This window comes from Rhincodon typus, chromosome 20 (genome assembly GCF_021869965.1).
Source record: "Rhincodon typus isolate 14 chromosome 20, sRhiTyp1.1, whole genome shotgun sequence".
NCBI classification, from domain to species: Eukaryota; Metazoa; Chordata; class Chondrichthyes; order Orectolobiformes; family Rhincodontidae; genus Rhincodon; species Rhincodon typus.
In genome coordinates this window covers 21,730,670-21,755,418 of record NC_063351.1, presented here as the reverse complement: position 1 = coordinate 21,755,418, position 24,749 = coordinate 21,730,670, and the positions used below count along the sequence as shown (strand labels likewise).

General features: G+C 38.0%; 1 protein-coding gene across 4 annotated transcripts in view; it reads right to left on the bottom strand.

Moving 5' to 3' along the window:
* The window catches only part of ebf3a (EBF transcription factor 3a), a 138,860-nt gene extending 123,727 nt beyond the window's left edge, over nucleotides 1-15,133 (bottom strand). For all 4 annotated transcript variants that reach the window (XM_048609096.1, XM_048609097.1, XM_048609099.1 and 1 more), the window contains exons 1-6: nucleotides 14,453-15,133; nucleotides 14,023-14,179; nucleotides 13,615-13,678; nucleotides 12,634-12,689; nucleotides 10,048-10,121; nucleotides 8,314-8,382 (exon numbers count right to left, since the gene is read on the bottom strand). In XM_048609096.1, coding sequence (XP_048465053.1) covers nucleotides 8,314-8,382; nucleotides 10,048-10,121; nucleotides 12,634-12,689; nucleotides 13,615-13,678; nucleotides 14,023-14,179; nucleotides 14,453-14,586 — 554 coding nt within the window. In that variant the 5' untranslated portion in view covers nucleotides 14,587-15,133. The remainder of the gene's footprint in view (nucleotides 1-8,313; nucleotides 8,383-10,047; nucleotides 10,122-12,633; nucleotides 12,690-13,614; nucleotides 13,679-14,022; nucleotides 14,180-14,452) is intronic.
* Nucleotides 15,134-24,749: the final 9,616 nt, after the last annotated feature.

The window sequence follows — 24,749 nt, the reverse complement described above, 5'->3', positions numbered from 1 at the left end:
GACATGGAGGTAACAGATGCATTCTGTCCACCACATAGGTCAGTGTCCTATGACCTCAAACAGCAGGACCCAGTAGCATGTCCAATCCTATCCACAGATTATTTCCTTACCCAATCTTTCCAGTGTCATAATACAAATTGCTATGTGTTCTGAAAATGGAAATGGATGTGGGAAGCACACATTGGCACCACTTCTAATAAGCAAATATTGAGGAAGAATTGACGTAAGAGATCCCACTAAGGGACTACAGAATCCACACATATTGATCTGATTTACAAACTTCTTCTAACTTGAAACAAATGCTCAGGGTGTGAATCTGTGGAAAGGCTTGTATTACTCCTCATGTTTGAACTGCGTGTATCATCAGACCCACTGGATCCACTTAATGCCTTTCTTCTCATATAATGCATTGGAAACAAATGTTGCACTTCATCTTGGAGCTAATTGTTTTAGTACTATTAAGAAGAAGGCACATTGTATTTTTCAACAAAGAGTGTGTGTGTCTGGTATTGATGATAGTTCCTATAATGAAGGAACGCTAGTCTTTTATTCCTCAAATTTGAAAAACCGTACTCGAAGATAATTTTGATGCTCAACTGTTAAGAACTGTGCAACAAATGTTTAGGAAGGGTAGTTTGAAATGTGCAAGTTTTATGAAAAACATCATAACGGTCATGCATTTAAAAGGATGTTTAGTAGAAGTGCAAATCACAAAGAAAAAGCAATTTGAAACAGCACTGCTGTTTCAGTTTAAGGCTGCAATCTTCCATAGCCAACTTAATATGTCCCAGTACAGAAACTAACCTGTGAAAGACAATACTTCTAATTCCTGCAGAATCCATTCTTAGGATTTTTCCATAATAGATCTATGTCACCAGTACGTAGCTTCCATGCATAAGCTAATAAGCTTACTGATTTCTACCTAGAAATTTGTCATACATAAAGCCAGATAGAAAAGACACAACAAAATCTCTAACATAGACAAACAAACCCTGTATCAACCAACATTTGGGCTCTCTGCAAAATAACATACCTGATAAAAACAAGTTGTGTTTTCCTGTATTCTATTTATATGTGCAAAAATGTAAAATTATAGTGCACTTGATTGTAACGTTACTACAATCACTGATAGGTTTGTTAGAAAACCACTTTCTCAGCATTAAAATGTTGGTGTCTACATGGCATAAGGAGACATTTTGTCTTTTTTTATAATAAATTCCAGAGGAAAAATTAAAATAACCATAAACTAATTTAAATCCAATGAGTAAATTGATTTCTTATATTTTATAATGATTTACATTGTGTAAATATGGCACATTCTTCAAAACTACATAGTTTGTTTTGCCTGAAGATAGAATCTTTCTTACTCTAAAGCACAGGACCTAATTAACACATATATAAATTTTACTGAAATTAATTAAAACTTCTAACTTTAAAAGAAACAGTTTGCTGAAACTATATATCATTCTTTCCTTTTTAAAAATCTGTCCCTTTTATTCACTATTACTTACCCCATTCCAGATGGATAAAAATAACGGTTATAGTTCCTTTCGAGAACAAATGGATAATGTAATTTGGATGAAAGTAAATAGCTACCCGGCTGAGGCATACGCACCACAGAAGGGCTACACAAACTTGTAGAGGAAATCCTAATCAAATTTGGGTTGGCAAAGTGCATTCCTTACAATCCACACAATACCAAAACCAATTCAATTTTACTGGTTGTTATTCACAAAGAATGGGCACCCGCGTCTGCCCATTGTGCATTAATAGCCCTACTCCAACTGTTAGGGCCTTTTGTCGCCTGCTTAAATTGAGCCTTCTGTGCGGTCACAAGTCCTGTGAGCGTGGCTAGGGTGAATGTGCAGAGCACCAGCAGTGCATTCAATACTAAAAAGGGGGAGTGTTTGTCTTGTATACACAATCGAATAAAGTTCTTTTACTGCACATATGTCACAGTCAGATGAACCAAGTCCGAGTCCAGAGATTTTACTTTCAATAACTTTTTTTTAGCAGCTGATTAATTTCACTTTAAAACTTGTGCCACTTTTCAAGTAAACTTTTGTGAGGAGGAGATTAGATTTGTTAAATAAAAGTGTCTGTGTAAGCATTGTTTTGGGGTTTAACTCTGTGTGCTATAATTTTAGTTTGTCTTTATTATTGAACCCTGAGACTTTTCAGTCAGTCCAGTTGTAGTAACTGACACCCCAGCCCCCAATGCTTTGTTTCTATCAAAATAGCCTCTTTCAGCTACAGCAGGGAGAGCTGTCTCGGCAAATGAACTGCTCTTTCTCACCAGATGTGTAACCGTGTTTCGTCTTTCACTAGCGACAAGCTGGAGCCAGCTTCTTCCGTTAGCTGGGCCCATGCTACATGTCTTACAACAACACAAATGTAAGGCCCTTCCTTTGCACATATGTTCAACTCATTTCCCAAATGAAGTTACTGTTTGAGAAACACAACATAGTCTCAAGCAAACTAACCAGCTGTTAAGCATTACATTATATACTATTATACATGAAAGATAACAGTTGATTTTAGTTAGTTTACATTTACAGTAATTTATCATCAAACCTCATTAAAACAAATTCTGTTATATTAAACTCAGTTATTTACTGAACTTTTTTTTTCTTTGACCTAGCTGAATTTGGCAATGACACTCAAAATTCCATAAGAAGATGCACTATAGTTTTGGTGATATCTGTGAATATTGATTATATCTCAACTTTCATAAAAGTAGCTTCGGATACAGACAGCTCACCAAGTAAATTTAAAAAATATATACATTTCTGAATTATAGTTTACTGACACAATTTGGGCAATACATATAAAGTTATTTTTTTAAAGACCGTTTTCTGTTCAAGTCCACATCCATTATTTGTTGACTAGTAGTTCCACAATTCCACTGAAACAAGTGCTTTTCATTTTCTCTTCAGTGTAATCTGTGGAAGCTCTGCCAAGTACAGGTTAAGCTCCCTGAGACTTCACTTCCTGTAGTCCTGTCTGTCAATCATCTTCTGGCTTCTGCAGTGGAAACCCCTTCAGTAAAGCTAGGAATTTCCATCTGTAAGTCACAATATACACCCCTCCCCCTCCATGCCAATCCCTGTATTCTTATAAGTGATTAAAGATTTGTGGAAGGAAATGAATATACTATTACATCATTTTTGGCTAAAAACCAAACATCTTGAATCACAGATTCAGACTTTCATAAACTTTGTTACTAATACTTTGTTCAAACAGCTCTATTTCCACTTCCATGGTTTATTTTCTCTTCAGGGTATAGAAAGAAATCTTGGTCATTTGCTGATAAAATCACCCATTTCTTTAACATGAAATAATAGTGTTCTGATTTTGGTAGAATTTTCCATAAACTAATGCAATTTATCAAAGACATCCGAACAAAATTACAGGCAATGGCAGTACCTCTCATTTTCACCTGATAAGACAACTAGAGAAGAATGGAATGGTTTCTATCAGGTTACTTTGCTTTATATAATTTCTGACAGCTTGGCTTGTCTCCCCTTCCCCTCCTGCTATCCTCCCATTCTCTCCCACTTATCCGCCTCTCGCTATCTATATGTACTTAAGCAGCCCCCTTTCTCTCAAATTTTACAGTCTAGCCTTACTTTTCAGCTTCCTCCCCTTCACACAACCTTCCCTGCCACCCCTAGAAAACCCACCCTCACCCACCCTCTCCCTCTCTCTCTCCCACCTCCCTACCCCAGCAGAACACTGTCCCTGTTTCCTGACATTCCATCATCATCTTTGGTCACTGTGATATATTTAGTTATGGAGACTGAATAAGCACAGCATTTCTCAACTTTTTTTTTTGTTTTTTTTTCCTCTACAGCACAAGATATGTGAGATGGTCATAAATAATGCAGAAATGTTCACACCTGTGTACTTGTATGGAGACTGCACTTGTAGTTTCTCCTGACCTGAAATGTATTTTCTACTGCCAAGCTCATTAATCAGAAATATACTGCAGCCTTGAAATCTGTGCAGAAATACCGGTGGAAGCCTAGAAACAACAGTTTACGCGGATGACTTACTGTTTATTTGGTACAAGTTACAGCTTGGAAAGTGAAATCAAAGCACAACAAAAAGCTGAGAAAATATCTGCCCCATGTTATAAAGTTGATATGCTAATGTAAACGAGAAAGTGAGGAGGAAAACTTAACACTAAACTGTACTGCTCTAATTGCATTATGCAGATGTAGTGACAACATGCCATTCAAAGAAGGTTTCTATATAATCTCTAAACATACAGTGGAAACCACCAACAATCACAGCTTTGCATTAATTGTCCAAACACTGTAGCATACTAAGTGCTAGATAACAAAACAATGTTTAATCTAAAATTATTAAAATTTTAAAATCCTACTTGTCAGTCCCAGGCTCAGCCAAAACATAAATGGCATTCAAGAAGACAATGAATTAAATTTTGTTTAATATCCTTTTCCGGAGAATCTAATTTACATTGCATTTTTAACAAAACCGTTGACCTTATAAATGCTGGCATTTGTACAGCTTCAACAGAGTAGGGTTTAATCATGCTTTTCCAAAGCCATAAGGGAAAATGTTTTAACTGATGGTTGGATATGGACTAGGAACAAAAACACTGGGATTGGTCAAATGTTTATTCTCACTGCTTCCGAAAACAGCCTGACAAGAAGATGTAAAGGTCTGGGGAATAGCCCATCACTGTTCCTAGGGTCTAGTAATAATCATACATAATCGTTTGGAAATATAGCTAATAAGAAATATAATGAATGTTAAGCAAAATCGGCATTAGGCACAAATTACATGATATTAATAGTTGAACAGGTGCAGAAAGGCGCTTTAAATGAGGTAAATGAATAAAATGTCCCAGAGCACAACTGTGTGCACTGACAAAAAGTCAATCACATGAATTATTCAACAACTGAAGCTGCCAGCAAAGGTCAGCTTTCTTTGACCTTTGTGACAGGAAGTGAAAGGAAGCAATGTTGACTAAGAAAACTGAAATCATTCTTCCACTACTATACTACTATCACATAAACACTAAACAAAACCGTTAAATTATAGCCATAGATAAATCAGAACTTTTCATTCTACACTATTTATAACAGTCTCCGTAAAAGAATCATTATTTAAAAAAACTTTCTCAACAATTACATGTTAAATGATAGTAACAAATTCAAAATGATTTAAACATCATGAATTTATATTGTCTCAGAAGCATTAAAAAACATAATGTTTTCTACATAAATTCAAAGGTCAATGAAAATATTTTAGAAACCAGCAGGCTTGAAATTCAGTAACAGCTGTTAAACCTGACTAAACTTTTCACTAAACTAAAGCCATTCCAATCGCTCCAAGAGAGAGAAAATGGGATAAACAGATGTCTGGCTGCTGTACAGGAAAATAGGACACACTTGGAATGATAAGTCTCCTGAACTGTACAGAAATGCCAGCTCTACAGGGGATGCCAGTTACTACAAGTAAAGATGCCAACTTGCTATTTGACTGCACGGGTGCCACTGGGAACATTCTGTTGTGTGTGCTATCCGTAATGTATCGTGAACCCATTTAATGTATCCCAGCACAGCTACCACAGCTCTCACTAGCGCGTTGCTGTGCTGTGTTGTGATTGTAATATAATCCTGCCTCCTCTTGTCTTCCTCAACAATCAGTCTTTTCAATTTTCAACAGTTGGACATTGCATCCATCTACATTGAACCCACACGGGGAAGGAAAAGGCAAGAGGATGTACCTTTCCAGGAATTTCCGCAGTTAGCAATAAAATACACTACGCTAGCATGGAAAAATTATTTTAGCCCAGATTATGGTTCTAATTTAAACATTTTTTGCAGCATCCTGTAATCATTTAAGGCCATCAAAATGTATGGGTGAAACAGGATTTATCTCTTTAGATTCACAAGATATAGACAATGGAAGGTCTGAATAAAGAACATCTGCTTTTTGTTTTCCCTGAAAACATTATTTTACTATGAAAATTATATCCTCATCCTGCTCAGCAGAACAACAAAGCAAATGTGTTCTTTCTCCACCCATTTCACCACTGTCCCACCAATATCCCCCAATACCCCCTCTCCACCATCTGACACCACCACCCACCCTGCATTGAATACATTTTGGTCAGAAGACTTTCCTTTAAATAGTTTATTTGCAGTAAGCTTTTTTTTCACCTAACGATGGACAATGGCTTTGATTTACAGAACACTGCTTGGACTTGAGCTGGAACAAATGTGTGGTCATAGATCTCAATTCAAGATTGAATTATTGGTTCATATCCTGAGGACAAATATGCCTTATCTGTTCAGAACCTGCTAAATGTGTCCGAAGGCAAAAAGGAACTGGTAGAGCGTGCTCCCTGTGATTCCTTTTAGAACCAACTAGCCAAGTGATGAGATTGCTCATCAGGGGACTCTAAGGCATGCAATAACATAGAGAAAAAAAACTCTGCAAATATCGGTTCTCACTTAAACTTTGTTTTAATGTGTGCAAGGCTTAGGAACCAATATGGTCTCTATGTGGAACTATATGTCTTTGCTTTCCCTGAAACACTTTTTCTATACTTGTCAAGATTATAAACTTTCTACCTTTCTTTCTGACTAGATTTGTATATTGCAGGGGTATTACAGTACTGGCTACAGTTTCCCAATCTAACCCCAGCACTTGGTATATGGTGTAATTTAAGCTCATTAGAATTCCTACATTTGCAACTTTTTTGTATACTTCAAGTAAATTTAGAAACAAGCAGCAGATTTCTCATAAATAATTTAGCTTCTGGCATTTGCACCAGTTATTACTGTAAACTACACAACAGTTATTCTTAAAACTCATTAATATGTTTTGCTACAATGTTCTTAGCCAATAAAATACAATTGTTCTATAAAGAACTGTAAGAAGATGTAAAAAACAGGTTCAGTAACCATGCATATTTTTCTATTGAGTGTTTATAAATTTTGCAATTATTTGTTTTCAAATATTTTGGAATAAAATGTTCTAATTATGTTGCTGCAGAATTCCTGGAAATGCTTCCAAACCAAATTACATTGTTATTATGATTTATTTATTGTATAAATTGAAATTCAACGTATTAGCATTGCTATTTACCTTTCACTGTAATAGACCTGTTTTTTCACATAAATCATATTACAAGTTATAATCCCATCACTATTGATAACACAATAAATGTGTGATATTAATGCGTCTTTAAATTACATCATAATATCTGCTCAGTACATATGCTCAATAGCTACTGTAATGAAACATCATAATAGACCAAGTCATAAAATGCAAAATCACTTTTATAACTTTCAGTCAGACAAACAAAATGGAGAATGCTGATATTAGTGAAGAATATTAAGAAAAAATATGCAGCGCATTTATTTTCAATATTCACTTAATAAATTAGAAAATGTAACTTGTATTATAATTGCACCCTTTATTTAGAAATTCTACTTTGAGTCCATAAGGACAGAAACTCTAAAGATAAATATAATTGTATTGATTTTTCAACACCAAGTTCCTCAAACTGTTGAACCTGCCTTCAATTGCCTGACACTATCCCAGAGTGATGGCAACAACTGGTCTGCCCTATTTGATTACTAATAAGAAAGATGTCCCCTCTGTCAGATAGCTAACATTCTCCACTAAGCAAACAGCTATTCCAGCTAATCAAACATTGGCATTGCTCTCTACTGGTGGTGCATATTTCGTCAGGCTTAACTTTGGGTCTTTTCCTGGTTTAATTTTCAGACACTGAAACCAAAGTTCATGATCAGAGGATACCTAAGTTAATGAAAGCAGCTAAAACTCTACCATCGTTCAAAATGCACAAAAATTTAAGTTTGAAAGCAAATTATCATACTTATACTTTACGATAAGTTTTGATATGTGACAGCAACTATTTTATACAAATTAAATACCAGAAGCCTTTCAGCAACACATATTTCTTTTAACCGAAAGAGAATGATGCATTGCTAAATATTAAACCAATGACAACTAAAAGTAACATAAAATACTAAGTTACTCAAAAACAGATTAGAGCACATATCTGCATTTAAAGCCAAAAGCTCTCTAGGCATAAAATACTCTTCACAGCGAGCATGGTGGCAGATGAAACTGCTTCCCTTGACAACTCACAAGCAATTACTGAATCCCCACAGAGTGAGCCACCAGGTTTCCAAGTCAACCCACCTGTGCATGATAACGCAAAAGGACAACAAATGGAACATTGCTGAATTAGCTGAATGCAAAACTGAGGGTAGTGGGCATCAAAGAATAAAAATACTTCCATACCTGTCAATAATGACGGGGTCTGAGGGAGTTTCATTTCTGTTGCCACAACTTTTTTTGTCACAACACCGGCTATAAATGATAAAAAACTCAAATGTAATTTTTTTCAAATAATGCAATACCTACTTCGCCCTCACTCACACCCTGCCAACCCCCTCCCCACTGCTGTCAACCTCAACATTTTCATGGCCAGTGAACAAGCAATGGCATAATAGCAATGTTAAAAAGACTGGAAAACAACATGTTATGGTGTCTCTCTTTGCACTGATCTCGGAAAAGAAAGAGCCAGGAGGTTTGGGAATAAGTTTTCACAGCTTCTGCTTTTGTTTACCTCTAATTGTCAAGCTGTTATTTCTGGAGAAGATGCAAGATGCCACCTTCAACCAATATTTCTGTGGGGCATTTAATAATTGGTACCGCAATAGATTGTGCCCCCTTTTGTGATTTAAAATAAACCCTTTACTGAATATATGTTTCAGAAATGTAATTGAAATTAGAATATGGCAAATATAATACATGATTATATCTTTAAAAATCATAGTTGTATAATGGTTACATGTCTAAATTGGCTAAATTAACACCATATGGTAGGCAAAGTATATAAAGCCTTTTAAATCTGACAGCTAAAGTGATTAAAGAAAGTCTACAGTCTTCCACTTACAGCTTAAATCACATCTGTGCTCTCTTCTATGTTAATTGCAATACATGCAGTGGTGGATAATAAAGAAATTTCACTTTATTGGTTGTAATTTATATTTATTACCTTGTGTGAGGAAAACTATGCTTTTGTATATTAGCACCGTTACAGTACGTTTTAAGTAAAATGACATTAAGCAATAAGCATAATAGCTTGGAATAGTATGCCCCTTAGAGTATGATACCTGCTACTGTAGCCTGCAATCCTGGCTGCACTTCCTGATCAGCTCTGTTCTAACTAGCAACTATATTTCACATTCAATACATACAAAATCAATGATGCATTTTTATTTCCCTTGTAGGGTGAAACTCTTATGGTAGTTAGAAAAACAGGTGGGAAATTGCTCTTCTGACACAAATCCTGGTGATGTGCATACTATCTAACAACAGTATGAAGAATGCCTCACTGCACTAGAGAAAAGGTTAACTGACAGTATCAAAATCAATTCTCACATACATGAGCTCAATAAGTACACAGAGTTTTTTTTATCAATAACAGATTATGGTTTATCTGTGGCTCAACACAGTGAAGAAAATGGCAGTAAAATGACTGAAGGATCTTTGACTCCTACAGCATCACTGAAAAATGAATCAACTAAATATGATCTGTTATAGTTGTTCTCTTATTTGAGTGAAGTAAAAGTTGTGGGGATAATATATTATTCAGGTGAAGTAATCAGCATCTTAGATTTAACTTTCCCAGTGCTCAAGATATAAGTAAGAACCAAGAGTTCGTATTCTGATAAGGAAGTATTTTATAGTTACTATCACATAACTTCCACTTGTTTTATTCTTGATATGTAGTATCTACTTTCATTTGTATAGATGGAGAAATGTTGCTTTCCTTAGTACCAAATAAAAGACATTTGTAATTGTTGGTTTGCAAGAAATACTTCTAATTTCCCTATGATATTTACAGTTATTGCAGGTCTGCACGGTTACCGCAAACAGTTTCATATCAGGCCTATGTGATCAATAGAGAATAAATTGTGTGTAACTTTTCACATTGACAAAAACCCACTCGCTAGATAAGGAACTTACCTGCACATAATTTCGTGCGTAAGTAGGACTCTGCACATTTCGGGGTTTTTGTCTTGCCCTTCGTATACTATCGGCTAAAGCAATTATCAAAAGAAATAACGATCAGCCAAGTAACAGTGAAAAGTTGCCTAGGTTGCATCATCTATGGTTTAAATGCCGCAGAAACATTGGTCATCTCAAAAAAGAAAGTGAACATGGTTTTCAGAACATTGTCAATGACACTTTTCCTGTTATTCATTTAAACAAACAAACTTCTTATTTTTAAGGACAGATGAATTGGAGAAGGCCCGTTACTGGAATATTTGGCGCTCAGTCGTTCTGAACCCCATGGTCACATTAATACCAGGTAGTGCTTGCTCTTAAAGAAAGGCGAGGAATGGCTGTCATTCCCAAGGTTTAATTACATGTCACGTTCAATTCTGATTGTATATTTTATGAGTGGGGGACAAGGATTCAGTTGGGTGTCACCTCGACTAAAAACGCTAATTGGTAAATCCCATCACATTTGCCTCGACTCAGTTCTTGGAGAGGGGGATGTTAATGGCATTAATTTGGTGGCAACAGAACAAGTTGTGAAGCAACGCAGACCGTGGCGTCGTCGCTTTGCATTTCCTTCTCTCAAAACCAAAAGCTGCGGAGAGTTTTTGCGACTTAACTCGTGCAGCGAATCTGGTGTTTATTTTTCAATTACACACAATGATTTTTTCTAAAAAGACAGTCTGGGAGTACGGTTGAGTAATTATTGAGCATTCGCTCTAACAGCAGCCAGATGGTTGGAGCTCTAGGTGTGTTCGCCTTCTCCTCACTAGCCTTTCAGCGACTCGCCTCCAACGAGCAGTGCGCACAAACGCACCGAGCTTTTTTACAACTCAACTGAGCGCATCGGATCCCAGCTCAAAGCTGTGTGCTCTCTTATTATTCAACTAACGAGATTCACTTTGCCCGCATTGTAACTGACGCTCGGCTCTGATGTATTTTCACACACACACACACACACCCTCCTTGTTTATTGTCCCTGAAATAGAACACCATTAAACTTGGGGAGGTCAGGGTGTCCCTTCTCAAAACATCTTTCCATTCACCTACTGGTTTGCAATGTTCCTCCTTTTCCGCAAAAAAAACTGAATCAATAAAAACGAGTTGTTCTGCGTCTATGGCTCTTTGATCAGTTGCAGGGCTATTTCCCATCAATCAACTGAGGAGATTAGCGCTTTTGAGAAGCCTCATTTGCAATATTAAAATAGGAAGATGTGTGGCTAAACAGCAGTTATCTTTCAAAATAACCCAGTAGTCCTTCGTACCAAGCGATTCGCAAGCAATGTGTGTCCACCCCTTTAAATTGGGCCACGGACACCCCGATAAACAAGTTGTTAGATACAATGGGAATAAAACCACATTGTCAATTTGCAGAGCTCTGAAGAACATTAAGGGGATTTTCTGACCTATTGAAATAACTGTTGCAAAGGAGAAACAACATTGGGGTTTCGTGCTGGCTGTCAATCGCTTATCAAATTTAAATCATTAATTCCAAAAAAAAATCATTAGTGCATCATCTTAGAGTTTGTGTGTGTGCAAAAATAAGAGGAAACGGTGTTTTCTAAAAAAAAACTGGCTCTTTTAAAATAAAAATCAACAATATCACTGCATGTCCACAGCGATGTTTTGTACATTTGTATCAAGAGGAAGCAATCTGATTTCATGAGATGGCCGAATAGCACATATCGAGTGTATTATCAACCAAAGTCACTTGACCAAAAAGTGAATCAAGATCAAGAGAAAATAACGGTTTGCTTCGAGTGGGAGAGACCCAGCCATTCGGGCAATTTCTTCAATGATGCTCTTTATTTGTTTCATTCACAATGACTTTGTGACAATAAAATGACAATGTAATGTTAAAAAAAAGTATCGTGGAGCTGGTGAAATATTCGACGACTTTCAGATAGAAGTGTAAACGTGCCGACTCCGGTTGGCTAATTACTGTGCAGCACTTTTGATCAACCGCACTTATCATCTTTGAAGTTGCAGAAGACAGGCTAAATAATTTAATAAGCAACTGCCTGTAATTATGTTATTTACAAGGTATGACAGACATTTGATAAAGAAATACAGCTGATCTCAGGGAGTGGACTGTTTCATGACCCCTGGCGCACCCTCACAAAGCTGCAGCTTCTGGGCAGGAACAAAAGTGGAGCTGAATTATGGAGTCTGGGCTGAGAGGTGAATTGGAACTAGAAAAGGACACGCTGACTTTTCACCTGAACGCATTCAACTCCGCAGACAAATGGAGAAGCCAATTGCCCGACCAAAACAAAAATCCAATCACGCCTCACTTCACAAAACGCGAACCTAACGCTAGGAATTCCGAAACATACGCGTTTAGTCAAACTTGTCTAAACACATACAAAAAAAATGTTTTATTTTTAAATCAGACGATTCATTTGGAATACTTCAACTTGCAAAAGTGTTGCTTTCCAAGCAACACGTAAAACTGTACACAATACTGAGCTTCGGGATTAGAGATCAACGGTTGGAAACTTTCTAATGGGGGAACAATTAAAGTTTTTTTTGTATGTGTGACTGTCTCACCTGTTTGGTCATTGAATCGATGAGCCTGACATAGAGATCCTGTTCTGTCCGCACCCCTAGAAATAAAGTGGTATCAAATTTAACGGTACTTAAAAGAGCAAACGTGGGTTATCAATGGAAGAAACTTATCAACAGCCAGGTCATTCTAAAATAAAAAGCCAAGTTTGGATACTATACCGGTTTGTAAAAGGATACTGTTAATTTTACAAAATATGGGAACTGATATTCTTGTAATGAACGCAATAAAATAAGCTGATAGGCGATAAAACATAAATCAAATATTCATCAGAGAAATAAAAACTGTATCCCAAGAAATTCATGAATTTTTTGACATTTATTTTAAATTTTATGTTTAGTTGGATTGTGTAATTTGCAGTGCAGTTGAGCGTGGAGCGCTGGTCTTTAACCGGGCCAATGTTGTCCCACACTTAGTATATTTGAGTTTTCCACAAGTATTCCACATTATTCAAAGGGTATTGTTACACATGTCACAGGTACCCTTAACCACTTCGATTAGGGTATTCCAATTTGGAGTCAATTGTCAATTCTGGGGAAAGCAAGCCCACAGCACTGTTTTAATCTTTTGTTTTGCTCTAAAATGTTATTTGAAGGATTTATCTCACAGCCTGCGTTCGCCTGCTTCAATGCAGTGTAATCGACTGCTCCACAGATTAGCGTGCAACAACACAGGACAGGGCATGAGATTCAACATTTTAAGATTAAGCGAGGATCCTGCTTCAAGGTATGGGAGCAGCATCATGCTCACTTCTAAAGCAAATTTGCCTCAATAAATCAGGAGAAGCGACGTTGAATTGCTGGTCCTTTTAGTTTATTTTTGCACCCAAATGCTAACCAGGTAAGACTTCAAAGTTCCATAAACAGTGATTAATATCTACACCACATGACACGCATTCAAGCTCCACTAAAATACATAAAGGTAGAGCGACCGGTACAGCTCTCGATCAATTCAATTCAACTTACCATTGCTGTACAGTAGCTGAAGTTTGTAGTGTATTCCATTGTTGGTTTTCTCGTTGTTTGGCTCCTAAAATCAACCATTATAAATGAGTAATTATATCGTTCATTGTACTCCATAGTTCATTTCTCATGTCACTTTAAATATTTTTGTTTATAATTAACTGCATTCCATTTTAGTATCTAGAAGGCGAGTTCATGTAGTCTAATCAATAGCAAACAATTTGCTTTTAGGCTTTTGCATTAAAATAATATTTACACACAATGTCATAAATAGCCAGCTATTTTTCGCAGCGGTCGAGATCTGTTAGAACAAGCAGAACTACACGTGGTTTGGGCGCCTCTTGAGTACCGTTATGCTCGTTAGTTATTGTGCACTTAAAGAGAAAATAATTTCTACAGTGAGCAACTTACTTTCTCTTTCTCCACAAAGTCTACATAAGCTGTCCTCTCGATCTCGACGGGCTGCCCCTGTCTGTCGTAAAGGGCCAGGACGAAGTGGAAAAAATTGGATTTTCTGAGGTTTGAGGGCGGCTGCTTTTCAAAATGTGCCCGCGCCAGACCCACGCCGCTGCGGGAAAACAATAACAGTATATCGGTGAGAATTAAGCTGCACTGGAGACAGAGGGGAACTGATGAAAAACATGGGAGATGGGAATCACATTTGGGAGACTAGAGATTTCTTGATTTGTCGCTAGCAGTAATATGATGTAATGAAAGGGAAAGTGAAGGGGAGCACAGGGAGAGGGGGTAATTGATAGAGTATTGAGGGGATTTGGTGATTTTGGGTCGATGCGAGAAACATAAAAAAATCAGATGGAAGGTAGTATTGGATTATACATACCTCTGGGCGGCCGTGTTAGCATCCACTACCCCAGCAGTGTGCATCCATGATCGGACCGGATTCATCCCACTTCCTAGCGGTTCCTCTTTCATGGTCGTCCCACCTCTTGGTATATTTTCCTGAATTCCAAACATTAAAACAATTTTTTTTGTCTGCACAACCAGCTCCTGTTCGGGTTTAGGATCTAGGAGATGTCAGATTTTTTTTTCCCACGGCGAATGAAGGGGGGGAAAATAGATGAGAGATGACTTTGCTCGTTATGATCAGTAAGAGAAAAGCCGAGTTCAGACTTGCTTCCTCTTCAAGCTGTCCTGTATTGGCACGACATAAACAATTGCAAGAGTAGTTCAGCGCTAGTTGGATCGTGATCCGTTGTGGAGAAAAGTGCAACTAGCGGGAAATTTGGTTTAAGAGTAAAAAAAATGTTGTTTGTTGTTGTTCTCTCAGTGTGGTGTCATCCTGCTACAGCATCAAAGGTATTCTGCTTAGGACACTGCTGAATCGACCACTTCTGACAAGGTTCTCCTGCTCCAAAAGACAAATAAACGAAAAATGATTACCATAGAGGTGTTCCTGGACACAGGAGAGGTTGATTAGGGCCTTTAGCGTCTCACAGAATGGATGGAAACATACAAACTCAGCCCTCTTTCCCCTAGGAATGGATCCTTTCCCGGGAGCCAAAACTCTAAACCCCCGGGACCAGCGCTGACAGATTCTGACGTTTAGGGGAGGAGATAGCGGCCATGTATGGAGCTCTGATTAACATACCCAATCGCATAGCGACGAGGTCTGCGATTGACAGCTCCAACCTGCGCGCGTTGGTGAGCTGCCCTCCTTTTTCCTCACACTCTCTGTGTCTACGTACAGATACTTTCTTCTTCTTGTAGTGAAATTGACAACCAATAAAATCAAATGCGGAGATTATTATTAACATAATGAATCCTTTAGGAGGTAAAAACATATACAATCCACGCGAGTTGTTTGTCTTCAAACAGAAATTATAGGGACAAAGTTGTTACCTTAAACGCAAACTGCAGGGGGAAGGAAGCAGCTCAGATCAATACGTGTAGCGAGAAACTTGCGGTTGAAGTTTGAATTAAAAGTTATAAAATAGTGTGTGGGATACGGGTCTCGGGCCTCAAACTCGGTTTGAGAGCTCAGTCAGTGTAAAACCAAAGTCAGAAGAGGATTCAAAGTATGGAATGGGACTATCTGAAAAATGAATCACAATTCAGTCTTTTTCTTTCACGGAAGTGGGGGCCGTATATAATATCTATTTAAATCGATGCCTCCTTGTGAAACAATATGCCTTCGTTGTACAGCTTGGAGTTCAATGACTAAACTGCGTTCTTTCTTGTACCCATCAGGTCGTGTTATCAGTTAAGGTTAAAAGATCTGAGAACGTCCACTGAATCAATATCCACATCATAAGGTACATTTATTGCAAACAATGTAAGGGATGGGTCACGGGCTGTGTATTAACACAGCGAGCAGAAGAGTTGGAGTTAGATGCTTTGAACACATGCGATCACTAGGAATTCCTGAAGATCCACATGTATTTCTAACTAGATTTTTGTTGACTAAAACTAGTCTTTCAGAGGTATTAGCTGGTGCCCAGAGGAGGAGACCCTAGGGACGGAGGCTGCCCTGTGCTTTTTTTTTACTAAAGGTAAAAGCTCAGGCTGGAGGGAGAGAATCTGGGATAGTCACTTACTCAATGATCAGCTCTTTCTCTTCGTTCGTATTAGCCCTTCCATCTTTTTTTTTTGACAATTGGCACCGTACGTACGCTAATATTTTAATTAATCGGTGAAAATCGAAGTCCGAATTCTGTTATCAAGGGACACCATAACACTCGAATTTCAATACTCCGCTGAGGGTGAGAAAGAGATGTGTTAGAGCAATCTATTTTCTGGTGTTGGGGGTTAATGACTATTGCGACAGATAAGTGAATTATCAAAGCTGTTGCTATTCCGATTTCAAAATCCATTACATTGCTGGCGTCTAATTAAATACGTAAGTATAATAAAATCATATTTTATGGCGATTGAAAGTAATAAGATTAGTCTTCAGAAGCAATCATCACATATTAAGATGCCATATAGATCTACAGAATCCTAAAACTGTATTTTAAAATCAAAATGTGCAGGAAACATAATGCATAATAAATTTTTAAAAATTCTGATTTGTCGCAGCCTTATATAGACAAGGAACATCTGTATTATTAACAAATTTATGAATTTGAAGCGAAAATTAAATATAAGTTACAGCCAAGTAAATCTTGATGCTATTTTTTAAAATGAAATATTTGAAACCTGTGAACAGTTTAGGCGCATTTTAATTTTGAAAATCACTGGTTTAGGCGAAGCACCGTTGTTACAAATGTGTTAGTATTTATCAAGTGTAGCAAAGTAAACAAAATAGTTCATTTTAGCACTAAGTAGTTGAAGGGATACTTTTATTTAAATCGTTTATATATTTTTATATATTTAAGAGGGTTTTCACTTCAAATCTGTTAAACGTGTTTTACTCCAAGTCACTTACAGTGTTCTTATAGCAGATTACACGCGCCGAGGCGATTTAAATCTGATTACCAAATTATAGGGTTTAGCCAAATCCTTTTAAAGCTGATACCGTTGACTGTAAAACATAACCTGAAAAGTTCCGCAAAACCGTCACAGAGGCTACATTCGTTCTGCAGCCAAAGAGTTTTAAAATGTATTTGACAACAAAATGCAGCTGCAGCACTATTTTTTTTGAAGATATTAGGCGAAAATTAATGCAAATCTGTGTTCAGAAGCCATCTGGCCAGGATAGGGGAATCAGCTGTTCCTCACAACAGGGTTTGGGCTGAATATATTTCGCTCATTTTCTATTCTCATCTGGTCTGGGCTACGAGTGCTCCAGACGATAGCGTGGAAAATACAGCCTTTATCATCCAGCCCCAAATTTACCATTTTGACAAACTGTTTGCAACAACCCGAATTTAATCGAGGAAAAATGTGACGATTCCGTATTGACACAACCATTTACTGCTGCCATTTCTTGTAGGGGAAGGGTTGCATAAAAGCGGCTCAAACTTCATCGCTTCAATGTGAACTGACTTAGCGTTCAAACAAATGAGTTCCCCGCGTTTTCAAAGGCATTTTCCATTTTTTTCTGGGCACCCTTTGTGCGGAGGGGACAGAAGTTTAATAGCACCCCCGCACCGCTGTTAGCCACATTAGCTCCTGAACCCAAAAACAAGCTCTCCTCGTTGCAAACAGCTACCTCCTGAATGAATGAAGCGAGGTGGTCAAACGAACAAGTCGCTTCAGAAAAAGTGAACCCTTGCAATATTTCAATAATTCACTCCAATGGTTGCGGGGAGGGGAGGTGGGTTGCAGAACAGTACAAGGAGGCAGACAGATTTATGCGCTGTTTGTTGTCAAATATCGTTTGAATTATCTGGCTAGAATCATATTGGGAAGTCGTGGCAGTTGTACTGTGAAATACTGGGAATGATCTGGGTTTTTTTTCTCTCACTTTTGGGCCAGTGAGTTAGTAACCGCTGTTGGACAAAGGAAGAGAGCCACAGAAGCTTGCGGGATTGAATCCGATTTGCATGGTCCAGTCACAGACCTCCCGAAGTAACGATCCTCCTTATTATGTGAAGTGTTCCTTTTGTAAATTTACGGTGAGGGTTGAATGATACACAGAATTTGCATATAAATAGCGACATCAAGCGATTCGCGTGCCACACACCAGTGGTCTCCCAGATGTCAATCCAAAGTCAGTCAGATGGCCCTTGCCCAGCCCCGGGACCCCTGCGCCAGCTGTCCTGTCCTCGCCATCATACCGCAGCACACACTAGAATCACAATCGCCACTGCTTTCCACTAAATCTACAGTTTTGCCTATTTTTTTTTTATCTTAACCCTCAACCCCGTTTTAACACACGCTGCTGTTGCCTGGCCAGTTGGCTGCCTTTGTTCGGTGTACCTAAAGTCTAGTGGTTTTGGATGACCCTCGGAACAAAAACAAACAAAAAATCGCTGCCTTCTGAATGTTCACGAACTGAGTTAATTGCTGGTGATTACAAGTTCCATTTAAGAGAAACAATATACCTTTCTGACTTTTTTTTCGGGGGGTTTAAAGAGGGAGCGCTTAAACTATACAATAGCATCGCGCGCTCATGACAATTTAGCGCATAAATCAAAGCAGTTTTCAAATTACAGCAACAAATTGACCGGCGCGTCTAAAACTTGCAGTGAGAGATTACACAAAGGGCTCGAATCTAAACTCGCCTGGTACATGCACTGTGAGGTGATAACGAGAAGGCAAGCGTAGCAAACTCCACTCATTTCTGCACCATGGACTGCGTATCACACTAATCGTCTACTGAGTTTCCAAATCTGGTCATGCACTTTTAATTGACCGTAATTTATTTTCCGACTTGGCAAAATAAACAAGTAACTAATCTATGATTATTTTTTAAAATGAGACAAGAGGAGCCGTTCTAACAATTAATTTATATTAAAGGCCACATGACAAGTAGTCGATTAAAAAATGTTTTCCTTTCTTTAGTTTGGTTGCAAAATAGATGTTTCGACAGAACTTTTCTGAAAATTACTCAATTCACAAATGTGCCTGGATTAAATAGCTACGGAATGTGTGAGATTTCTCTGATATTGATCATTCAAAATCCTGGTTAGCTGCTAGGTTGAGCATGTTTTGTTTTTTTTTGTTTAGGAAAATCTACTCCAGTCAACGCCTCGCAGAGATTTAGCGGAAAGCATTAATCCCTACATTCACAGTGCAACCTGTAAGGTGCATATTTGGCAAATAGCGCCGCCTCGGGAGGCCCAGAGAGTCGGCTTTGGGATCAAACTGAACTCCTTCAATAGCTCACCCAACGTCGAGACTGCGGAAAGAAGCTCGCTGATCCACAACAAAATTCCTTGACTAACTTTCTCCCAATTTCACCGCCCTACCCCCGCCCCGCCAACCAAGAAACCTTTACATGGACTAATAGTATCGCATTCACATTTCCAAATGTTTTCCTTACATTACCTGCCGTGTGAATAGGGCTTCTCATCTCCTCAGCGCGCACTCATCAAATAATATCCAGACCGTCAACTTTCTGTTGGCAGATTGACACGAATTAACTGCGTGCCTCAAAGTTTCTTTTGCACTTGCTGTCGCTTCCATCATGTTAACATTGCTGCGGCGGCAGGATCAATATGCGCACCGCAATGGTCTGGGAACGCATGGAACCAGGACTTACATTCAGGACTTACAATCTGCAACTTTACCCCTCCACTTTCCCTTTGCCAGGTTAAACACTTTCTAGAAACTAGATGTTGACATAGCGAAGGATAGATCGCAAAGCGCTATGGTGCTGAAGTTTGAAGACACGCAGTGCCAACTGCAGTTTTAGTCTGACAGTAAAAGTGCAAAGATCCCTAATGTACCCGGGCACTGTCTCAGGGCTAAAGTAGGTGCTTTGACATCGCTCTCTGATCTGGTACCATCTACATAACAAAACACAAGAGGTTCAAACACTCTCCAAGCCTGTTTTACGCGCGTCTATTTATAAAGAACACTCGGAAAATATCTCCATGAGTCAAACACTTAAGGTGCACACATCTCCTAACCAATCCGATATTGTAACTTTCCTGAGGACTTGGTAAAGCGAGCGCATCTACCTGAACCATTTTCATGAACCGGATGGTCTGAGTGAAACCTACTTTGCAAAAAGCATACAACCGCAAGCTTCGGCAAAAATCATTCCCGGAGTCCCAACTTTTTTGTGTCTCCTTTTCCAGCTTCAGGAAGTTTCACTGCATTGCGCAAATCCTCAAACCCCCGTTCCAAAGGAAAAAAAATGGAACAGAGGTGGAAATTGTACGGACAAGGATCGATCGCATTATTTAAAGTATTGTAATAGGCTTTAATGAAAAGCACTTCGTTTTAATTAATTCTGATACTTTTTTGTAAGCGATGGGACATTGATGTCATATTTAATATGTTGAATCCAGATGTCGTACCTAGGGTGAGACACTCACTGATGGAGTCGAGATTGACTGCAACCCGGAGAGAAAATGTTTAGAAATTGGCGAGCGTTGCCTGTTGTACTCCAACTGCAAAACGCGGATTTAAATCCGATTTCTTATAAACTCTCCAAATACATATGTTATTTGCAAATTTGCATCATCGAACATTCTAGTGTAGCAAACAACAGAACTGACTTGCATGTATCAATAATAAATGTCAGTGTTACCGTTCGTGTTTTCACGTAATATACTTTCGAAAAGCACTAATATAAATATTCAAAGATAAAGTCTCATCTAAAATCTAAGACATTAACAGACTCTTGCTCTTATCGCTCGTCTCCTACTAGATGCAGCAGCACAGTGCATAAGAGGAACCACTTCCATTAAAATTTGGTATATTTTCATACTAATAGAACTATTGATTGGAAAGCTGTTGCCAATTTACTTTTTGTAATGCCACGCCGCAATTTGCATTTATTCAACAGATCGTAATGAAGAGAGAAAGCTGGGCGGTTGTGGCTGCCGAAAGCGTAGCTGGGGGGCAATGCAAGAACATAGATTGCTTCCAGTCAATTAATATGCAGTTTGTCCTAATAAAACAAGGAGTGGAAAATAAAAGGAGGCACTTCGGGCTTTCACGTTATTACGCTTAGTCAACAAAATTTCCAGATTTGTTTTCTGATACTTATACTGGTCCAACTGAGAGAAATTTGCTAAGCTACCCCGAGATATCCCCGCATACTCGAATCTGCCAAAAAGGTAGTGCCCTTGAACTCTATCTAAATTATTCAGCAGCTTAATTTACGTATAAGGCGCAAGAATAAAGTTTAATACTGTACCAGATTCTAGGATATGTATGCGTGCAAATAATTTGCAGGAGACGACAGCTGCAAGTCTGAACAAAAGTTTGATTCAAATAAATTTGCCAACAAAATTAATTTGAAAAGAGGTATCTGCTGTGGGAAATTGAATGATAGAAACATGAATTGTAAATATATTTAATATGCGTTTTAACAGTTTTCTTGTCTTTTTGACAGGCACACATTTTTATTTAGAATTAGTGTTCTAACGCAGATGGTATCAATGGATAATGAGACGTGCTAACTTTGCAATCAAAGATTGTTACGAACGCTTTTGGACAATGATCAAATAAAACGTAACCTTCGTTTTACGGTGACAGTGCGCCACCTAAAGGAACCTTAGCGTATAACCAGGATAACTACTTAAAAAGCTCAAAACTTAAAACAATACCTTTTCATTCTGAAAACGTCATACAAATTACACACTTTCGTTAATGTTCTAAAGAAGCGACTTTTTGGTAAAAATATAATGCTACTCAATAATTTCTATGCGAGCAGCAATATTGTTTCACGGGTAGACGCATATAAACAAAAATGATCGCACTTATAAATAAAACTATATTTCAAAATTTCAAAGAAACAACATAACCAAATGGTTTGAAAGTGACCACTTTCTGATTATTGATTAACAGCAGGATAGAACACTGTGGAATTAATGATTTCCAGATTAACATACCTGAGTTTGCAGATTGGTGATGTTCGATTTTTTCGGCTTCTTTTTATATAAAAAAATTAACATCAATCTGACTCTATTGCACATCGCGTGCGCTATCAAGGAAATGACCTCCTTGAATAAATCAACGATATTCCTGACACATCGATCAATTTCTTGCTGTTTTCTTTTACGGCTGATTCATGCCTAATCTAATAACACTTCAAGTATTCCACCTTGTTATGTTCATATCTATAAGAACGAGACGAGTTTCAGTCTTAAAACCGAATGACCGCACACCTTCATTTAGTGAAGACACGTCTATTTCGATGGGGGGATATACAAATAAAATCGATTTGTTGTGAACTTTTAATAGCATTTTCTTTTTGCCGTGTACCACGCGATAAAAATAACAAAGAGATACAAAGGCACGCAAAGGATTTTTTTTGAGTCGAGTTTGATCTGCGTGGCGTGAATGAAAGTAAAAATAACCCGAATAATGATGGGACTAAATGTTATTAAATGAAGCGTAAATTACATGGAAGTTTCGAAGAAGTTGAAAACGCTTCTTGCTTTTAATTGTAATATTATGGATTTATATTTCACGCACACAAATTTTAGAACGAGAAACATATAAACCCAATTGCTTGCTTGATAGAGAATTTTCAGAACATTGTATATAGAAGAGAAAAAGATTGTATGGCGTGTTGGAAGAATATTTGCGAACTATCTGTGAGTTGTAACAAATAACAGCAAAAGGGTCATTAAAATACAGAACCATGAGAGCGTGTCTGCCTATAACCTACAACTGAGACTGTTATGGCATGTCAAGGCAGTGTGAAATCTAGAACATCGCTTACCTTTTTTTTCATGGACAATTAGACACTGGACAGAATGTCCTCTAAAGTCAAAGTCGGAACTATTTACCCGTCATGTTGCGTTTATTTATGTGCTGTGAATCCTGGGCTACTTTGGTTAGTTACAGGGAGAATCTTGTCAATTTCTGTCTCCAACTCAAATTGGGGTCGCGTGCCCAGTGCGAAACTCGCTCCGACGCAAGCGCCGTCTCTGCTGCCCGGGGAGGCGGGACATGTGGGGCATAGTCGGTGCGACATGTCTTTGTCCGTAAGAAAAATGTTCAGGAGAAGGTCGAGCAACTCTCAGCATCAAACCTGAGATGAGTGGGGTTCCATAGACTCGTAAGACACAGGTATTTCCAGCCCCCTCCCTCACCCCAGCACTAAGGAAGGGGAGAGAATGAAGGAATGGGGTCAGCCTCCCCTAATATAAAAGAAGGATGAAAATGTTATGTCAACTTCACAAGTGTTGAAGGTTAAGCATTTAAAGTAAGTGTCAGAATCTGAGAGAATGTTGACTGAAACTGTGCGCGACTTCCTGAAGTAACTGTCTTTTGCCAACACTGTTGAATTCCCCTGCTAAGTGAACTATTGGAAAGCGGGTCACGATGTGAAAGGGCACGTACCAGGTGACCCTGGAGTTCAGTTCAAATGTGGCAGCCATTCCCACAAGGGAGAGGAACGACCGGCTTCACTAAACTTCACCAACACTCACATATGTCTGTCATTCAAGTGAACACGTCGAGGCGCGGAGCAAAGATTGCAACACGGCTAAAGAGATGCAACAGATGATACTGTTAACAAGTATACACTTAAAATTTGTATCTACTTCATCTTTGACGCATCGATTCTATAATAACATCGAGCCGAATAAATTTGTAACCAGATCACTATTACATCTATTTAGTCGTTTTAAAATTAAAATTGTTGGACGTTTTGAGTGACCTAAATGTCCAAGATGGGCTTTTCATTATTTTTATTCACTTTTGCCACAATATGAATGACAATATTTCAAAACTAAAGAGTGCCATTTTGGTGTTATTTATTTGTAAATTGTATTTTCATCAAGCAGCTTTATGGATTGAACAGAGACCAAGCAATCTTGTGGAGAAAATAAACCCATGTTTAGTACGTGTAAAGTGTTTTGAGAAAAATGAGATTTAAAGGCAATAGTTAACAATTCAACATCAACAAGGGACCATAGATTTTTCACAATATAATTACAAGTAAATGGTAGCCTTTTGAGTGAGTTACCAGACTGCCAACTAATCAAGGTGTTCAGATGATGTTATAAACCATTAAGGGGAAAGTTCAAGTAGATCATAAACATAATCTGAACTTTGAGACACAGCAATATTCTTTAACTTGCAATTTGGTACATGTTATGTTTCTAGATCATTATGCCACTCATGACTAATTAAAAAGCTGATTTTATGATGTCAGAAGACATTCAACAGTCTGAGAGGCCTGGGACATTCATTCTTCACGGTGTATGTTCGTTTCCATGGGAACGCAGACCCTGGATTCTGTGATGGAATTCAGCACACAAGAACATTTTAAACTAGCACTGTTTGCTTTCCAGCGAAGTCACACAATACCACCATTTAATTCTTAATCAGAAATGTTGCATGTGATATATTTCATTTTCTGTTTTATATTTTCTGTCTTTGAGTGATTTCTGTTAAAAAAAAGCTACATTTTGGCACAATAAAGTATTAAGAAACTTTTTTGAGAATTTTGCTCTAAATCTGCTTGGTTAAGATGTCAAAGTTTCAAAATATTGACCCAATATGGAAACATATGGAGAGCCAATAATTTATTATCTGAAACTTAACCTATATGCAGCAAGAGGGATAATGTAGTTTCAGAATTTATAATGTTTTCTTTATGGATT